Source organism: Sinocyclocheilus anshuiensis, unplaced genomic scaffold (genome assembly GCF_001515605.1).
Source record: "Sinocyclocheilus anshuiensis isolate Anshui unplaced genomic scaffold, SAMN03320099.WGS_v1.1 scaffold528, whole genome shotgun sequence".
Taxonomy (NCBI): domain Eukaryota; kingdom Metazoa; phylum Chordata; class Actinopteri; order Cypriniformes; family Cyprinidae; genus Sinocyclocheilus; species Sinocyclocheilus anshuiensis.
The window spans coordinates 362,383-369,120 of record NW_015558590.1 but is presented as its reverse complement, the minus strand read 5'-3'; the positions used below and the strand labels follow the sequence as shown (position 1 = coordinate 369,120).

Genomic DNA, 6,738 nt, shown 5'->3' with positions numbered 1-6,738 from the left:
ATAAAATATTGCATTACTTATTACTAATTACTTTCTAAATCCCATATCAACCTCGACCAATTGAACAATACAAGGATAGACATAAAACTCTTCTTTTAATTCTTTCAAATAAATAATATAAAATTGCTAAAATGATTCTTCAATTATTATAACTGACTATTATAAGTATTTAAAGGGAGAAGTTTACATTAAAAACATTAATTTTTACCTATATATTACATTTTGGTGTTAAATCCACTATTGTTTTATTTAGAATTGTTCTATAGTCCAACTGAAGCAGCTGTCAGAAGCAGCTGTAATTAAATTACAGAAAAATTAAGAGTAATCCCTTACTTTACTTTCTCAAGGGAATTTAATTACAGTAATAAATTATTGGTAAATACTTTTTTTTATACTTTTTTGTTAAATAAACAAACAAACAAATAAATAGAGTTGCTTAGTTATGCAAAAATGCTATACAATATTACTGTAAAATCAAATATAATGATTTATTTATCCCCACTATCTATGAAAATCCCCAATAAGAAAATGCATGACAATTCCGTTGTTTTCGAGCTGCCATATGTCGCGATTTGAACACAACAACATCTATTTAACTTACCAAAATAAATACAAATAAATAAACAATCCTTACTAAATATGTTTAGTGATGCACTTCGAGAAATAATCGCGTGTTGCCATGACATGGCATCACTGGAGAACAGAGGGTTAATGTAGCTCATCAGACGTGAGTAATCAAGAAACGGAAGAAAAAAACCTTAGTACTAAATATTACTGTGTGAAAGTATACTACATTATAAAGTATCAAACTACTATTACATAAATACAGTATTACACTACTACATTTGTAATATAAATGATGAATCTGCAGTTTTGGTCGGTCTGTGTTGTGCGACTAATCGAGCCTAGCACATGTGGCGACAGCGCCTGCGCAGACTTCATGCGGACCAGTGTTTTTTTAAGCTTCTGGGCTACATGTAGTCATGCTGCCCGTGTGGAACATATAACTAAAATAAAAGCTCTTTACATCGGGTCATTCACATTAAAACGCGTAGTTTCGCTCTTGTCTGAAATGGCGAAGGATGGTGCAGCGAAACTGTCCAAAAATCTCCTGCGGATGAAGGTAAGAAGCTCAGACTCTTGCAGAAACCAAACATTTCTGGACCTCCGAAGAGGAAATCATTCAGTGGTGAACTTGATTAAAACAATGTTGTTTTGTTTCGAGTGTCGGGCTGTTGCGGAATGCAGTGTGTTGTAGGTCACGTGCTGCAGTCAGGGCCGCATTAAGACCGCACTGGGCCCTGGGGCTATGACTTACGGCAGGGCCCCCATCACAATAATGAGATATATATATATATATATATACACAGGGTACAACGGAGCTAAAAGCCCACCTTAAGAAAAAATGTGCTATTCACTGCGCATAAAATGTATAATTGCAGAAAAAATACATACGTTGTATTGAACATTAATGGAGCAACAGATTTTGTGTGAAAATAAATCATTCAAGTTGTTTATTTTGTTTAAAAATTGTATAAATGTATGAGGTGGCAAGAGGGGCCTTTTACCCCACACACGGGGTACACAGTATTGATACAAATACTTCAGCTAAAATAATGCTTTTTTTTAAATAATGTCTAAGTTAATACTTGTTCAAAACAATCACTTTAGCAAAGTTTGCACATATCGTTCAAAAGTCGAATATAGAATAAATGCATTTGATTGGTAAACCAAATTCAGACTTTACGTTTCAATCTCAAATGGTAATGCATGGAATTTACGGAAAAGCTCAACTAAATAACAGCGCTAATAAGTGGGGGGCGTGGTGGCTTTGGCGATCGGCGCTCCAGTCAATCTACTCCACAGCCAATCACGGGCCCCCTCCTTGCTCGGGCCCCGGGGCTGAAGCCCCGCCTAGCCCTATGGTTAAAACGGCCCTGGCTGCAGTGAAAAGTGACCGTGTGTGTGTGTGTGTGTGTGTGTGTCTGTGTGTAGTTCATGCAGAGAGGGCTAGACGCAGAGCTGAAGAAGCAGCTGGATGAGGAGGAGAAGAGGATCATCAGTGATGAGCACTGGTTCCTGGACCTTCCTGAGCTCAAGGCCAAAGAGTGAGACCTGACTGACTTAAAGGGATAGTTCACCCAAAAATGAAAATTCTGTCATCATTTACTCACCCTCATGTCGTTCCAAACCTGCATGAGTTGCTTTCTTATGTTGAACACAAAAGAAGATATTTTGAAGATTGCTGATAATCAAACAGTTGGTGGTTTACTGGAAAAAAAATACTATGGAAGTCAATGGCAACCACCAACTGTTTGATTACCAGCAATCTTCAAAATATCTGTTTCGTGTTCAACATAAGAAAGCAACTCATGCAGGTTTGGAACGACATGAGGGCGAGTAAATGATGACAGAATTTTCATTTTTGGGTGAACTATCCCTTTAAGTCACGCTAATGTCTAGATGTCATTGTGTGACGTACATATCTATAGAAGCCAATTTCTGACACATGAGAAAGAAAATTCTTTGGTAAATCATAAATATGACCCCAAAAAAAAGGTATTTTTATGAGATGAAAAGGTCAGAATTAGGACATGAGGTTAAATTTCTGAATTTAAAATTATGAGATACTAAAGCCCCGTTCACACCAAGAACGATAACTATAACGATATTAGCGTCCACACCAGCGAACGATATCGTCTGTTTATTCTAAGCGCACATGCGTCTGCCACTTTAAATTCTTGAGCTCATTACAGCAGGATGGATTCTGATTGGCTGTCAGTGTTTTATCGCTCATCAGCTGGGGAAAAAATCGTTTTGAAAGTGATCACAACGATATCGTTCCTCTGTATCGTTACCGTTATAGTTGTGGTGTGAACTATGCTATTCTTTAATATTGAGAATGATTTTTAGAACTATATCTTTATCGTTATCTTTATAGCCTTAAGTCATGGTTAAGAGTCAGAACTATGACAAAAACGTTAATTATGATTAACATGATGTAAAAAGCCAAAACTGACAAAAAAACCTCTTTGTTTTTAACATTTTGTCAATTATGAGACATGTCAGACTATCTCATAATTGTGGATTAGTATGTCATAATTTGGACTTTTTGTGTTATGGTTAACTTTTGCTGTAATTTTGATTTACCGGTGCATGATTGTTTTACCTTGTATGGTGGAAATCTGCTTCCATAAATATTAAGACAGCGTTTTACAAAAAGAAATTTGCAAAGTATGTTTAAAATAAAAGTATAATTCTTTAATGTTTTGCGGTTTTTAGTTATATCCACTAAAAATCACCAAAACATCAACTAATTAAGAATCATTGGCTTGAAGAGAAACCGATTGCAGACGACTCTTTTATTTATTTGTTTGTAATGCAGTGACGTTATTATATGTGACCTCTAAGTAACCACATACCCTATAATCCTACATATTTGATGTGTTAATGCCGTCTTGTCATGCATTATTTATTAAAAAAATAACTAGGTGTTTTTAATTTGATTAGAAACTATATAATTGAGGAGAGCAGTTGCGTTCCCTGTGAGGATTTGGTTTATGGCAGAATGTCATTCAGAGGCTTCAATCCTGAAGTCGAGGTAAACTTTGCTTCCATTTGGCATTTTTCTAAATTAAGCATGATTTGAAAATGTGAATTGGAGTTAAGCCAGAAGAATTTTAAACACTCATTTTATTTATATGCTTGCTTATAAATATGGTGTTCATTTTGAACAGTTTGATCTGCGACCTGGAATCTGAAGTATTTGCTCATTTTATGTGATTATTAATATCAAATAAATGTTATGATTTCTGTAAGCTTGAGCACTGAACATATTTACCACCAAACTGAATCTCTTGTAGAAATTAATGTTACTAATGAACACACACAAAGAGGAAGAGGAGGACGAAGAGGAGGACGATGTGAGCAGAATGGAAACTGATATTACAGATGAAGAGATGGCCAGACGGTGAGAGGAAGTGATGTCAAAGTGATGGCATTGTACAGGAACGAAAGACGTTGACTGTTATTTGCTTTTCCTTCAGATATGAAAGCTTGGTTGAGAGCATGAGGAAAAAGTTTGCCAAGAAAAGAAATCGCTCCACAGTTACTAAGAGTGAAGAGGACGTCAACTGCAATGTTGTTGGTGATCAACCCAAAAAGGTGTTCCTGAACCCTCAGGACTGAGACATTTTAATCACACGACTGCGCTCTTTATAAGTGTTTATTTTCTATGCAATGGACATTTTTTATGTTTAATGACGACGACATGATTTTATGGAAAGGGTACAAGTGTATGGATTTGTTTGAGCATCCTAAGACTTTATGTAGAATTCTGAAAAAAAGTAAAAACCTGACCTGGATATAATGACCAGTGCTTTAAAAAGGTCTGAGAACCCAATTGTGGCTTTATAACACCACCTAAACCAAAACCTTTCGCCCAGGAAAATTCGCAGAACAATCTTAAATGTGACCATACTTTCATGCTAGACTGTAAAAAGACCACTGATGCTAAGGTATTTGCCAAAATTGTTCAAAGACAGTCGAATGAGGTAGGGTGAACTCAGGTAAAGTGGGCCACTTTTTGTTAAATGTGTAATTTAGATACCTAGATGTTTTTGTTTTCTCTATTACTTTTGTTAACTTTAAGGTCCAGCAGTAATATTTCGGTTTGAGTACTGTTCACAGTAAGTGATATTTGCGAAATATATACCAACAAATATGTTGAGGTCATGTACTCCAGACAAATTTCTTTTCAGGTAAAGTGGGCCATCAAAAATGATTCTGCATTTGAATTAAAACCACATGATTTATTAACACATATTGGCAGACAAACATCTTTAACAAGCCCAAAAAATACATATACAGGTTTTGAGTCAAATAAATCATGTGTGAATCCACATCTCAACTCGTGTGTAAAATTCCAAACAACTGTTGTGCCGACGTTAAATTTGATTAAATCTCAATATCAGAATATTGATCAAAAATGAAGTCTACAGTATATTAAAGATGTGACTACAACACAAGCAACAACGAAATAGGCTAAAAAAAATTATAAGAGAAACATTTAAAATGGTAACCATATGTAAAAATGTATTTTCTGTCTATGCTCTCGAAACCATATTTTAAAGCTTTATATTCTGCATCTATATTTTTTTCCTCTCATGCTTTCCTCACTCCACAGATTGCACTTCATGCCTCGACTCTTTCATTTCTTCCATCTCGGACTTGAATTCCTGACTGCAGTCTCATTTCTGTTTTCTAAACAAGTAGATTATACATCTCAACCATAAAATAACCAGTGAATGTCATATTATTTAATGAATTTGGGTATAATTACTGAAGGTTAAAGGTCGGCCCACTTTATCTAACATTCAGCCAAAGAGGGCCAGCAATATCTTATATCACCTTACAAGAAAACTAACACATTTTTAAAGTGCCCCTATTATGCCATTTCCAATATTGCCTTTCATGCAGCATGTAATGTAGCTGTATGTTAATGTAAACGGTCAGCAAAGTTGTAAAGCCGAAAGTGCACGATAAATAGTTATTGTCTCCTAAAATAAAGAATCGACTCTGAACAGCCTAAACAAGTCATTAGTAATTCGAATCCCACTTCCGTGACGGCTACACGTCATGGGGTAACACATTTGCATAATTCCCCTCTATGTTCTACGTTGGCCGGCCGCGAACAACTTGACCCCGCCCACAAACTCATCATTCTACTGACGACTGCTTCTCTAATCTCAGGGAGTTAAAAAAATAAAATATTGGGGAGTTCAACGCGGGATTCACTAAAAGCTTGCTCTTGAAAGATGGCTCAGTACCCTGTTTTGGACCAGCTGGCTCCACTGAATCACTAGTATGATAAATAATAGATGTTTAGATTTTCTATCAAGTGTTCAAAATACGGAACTATGGCAATGGGAGTATCCTTTTTCGACACGCGCTGTACACCGTAGACCAGTGATCCTCAAATCTGGCTCGCGAGATTCACTTTCCTGCAGAATTTAGCTCCAACCCTATAATCAAACAAACCTACCTGTGATTTTCTAATGATCCTGAAGACATTGATTAGCAAACTCAGGTGTGTTTGATTAGGGTAGAGCTAAACTCTGCAGGAAAGTGGATCTCGCGAGCCAGATTTGAGGACCACTGCCATAGACCAATCACAACAGACCGGGCCGTCTGACCGAGCAGAGCAGAGCAGGCTCACGGAAAGGCGGGGTTTAGAGAGACTGAATCTCAGAACTGCTTTGAACGAATCGTTTGAGAATCGCTGGAAAATTAGGTGATATTAAATACATATTTTGAGAAAACGAAAGCGTTTCATGAATATAATCCTATTGTAGGAGACTCCCAAAACAATATTAGGAACCTTAAAAATGGCATAATAGGGGCACTTTAAAAATGTTATTCTTTGCATTTTATTCCTTGTAAATGGTGGTAGTGAATAAAGCAGGAACTGTCACAATAATGTTTGCTACATTTAGTGAGTAACAATTTACAAATAAAAATCTTACGTCAAACGGTTTTCTACCTTTCACCATGACACAGTCCTCCTTCGAAGTGTGGCCACACCCATCCACTGTCATATTGCATCAACCAAAACTATTTTATTATTTAGAGAAACGGTGTCCCTTTAAAGGGGTCATATGATGTGATTTCAATTTGTCCTTTCTCTTTGGAGTGTTACAAGCTCTTGGTGCATAAAGAAGATCTGTAAAGTTGCAACGA

The 6,738-nt window shown here is 36.3% G+C and overlaps 1 protein-coding gene across 1 annotated transcript; it reads left to right on the top strand.

The window, feature by feature from the left end:
* The first annotated feature begins 948 nt into the window (after positions 1-948).
* On the top strand, positions 949-4,346 carry LOC107679980 (M-phase phosphoprotein 6-like). Its single transcript, XM_016475717.1, has 5 exons — positions 949-1,123; positions 1,996-2,108; positions 3,511-3,601; positions 3,864-3,970; positions 4,047-4,346. The coding sequence occupies exons 1-5, from the start codon at positions 1,073-1,075 to the stop codon at positions 4,186-4,188; spliced, it is 504 nt and encodes a 167-aa protein (XP_016331203.1). The 5' UTR covers positions 949-1,072; the 3' UTR covers positions 4,189-4,346.
* The last annotated feature ends 2,392 nt before the right edge of the window (positions 4,347-6,738 follow it).

What these genes read in the sequence shown, in the direction of transcription:
- LOC107679980 (XM_016475717.1), top strand. Translation starts at nt 1,073, where the DNA reads ATGGCGAAGGATGGTGCAGCGAAACTGTCCAAAAATCTCCTGCGGATG. An exon ending in AAAATCTCCTGCGGATGAAG is followed by an intron (nt 1,124 to 1,995) that starts GTAAGAAGCTCA and finishes GTCTGTGTGTAG; the next exon opens with TTCATGCAGAGAGGGCTAGA. An exon ending in CCTGAGCTCAAGGCCAAAGA is followed by an intron (nt 2,109 to 3,510) that starts GTGAGACCTGAC and finishes TAATTTGATTAG; the next exon opens with AAACTATATAATTGAGGAGA.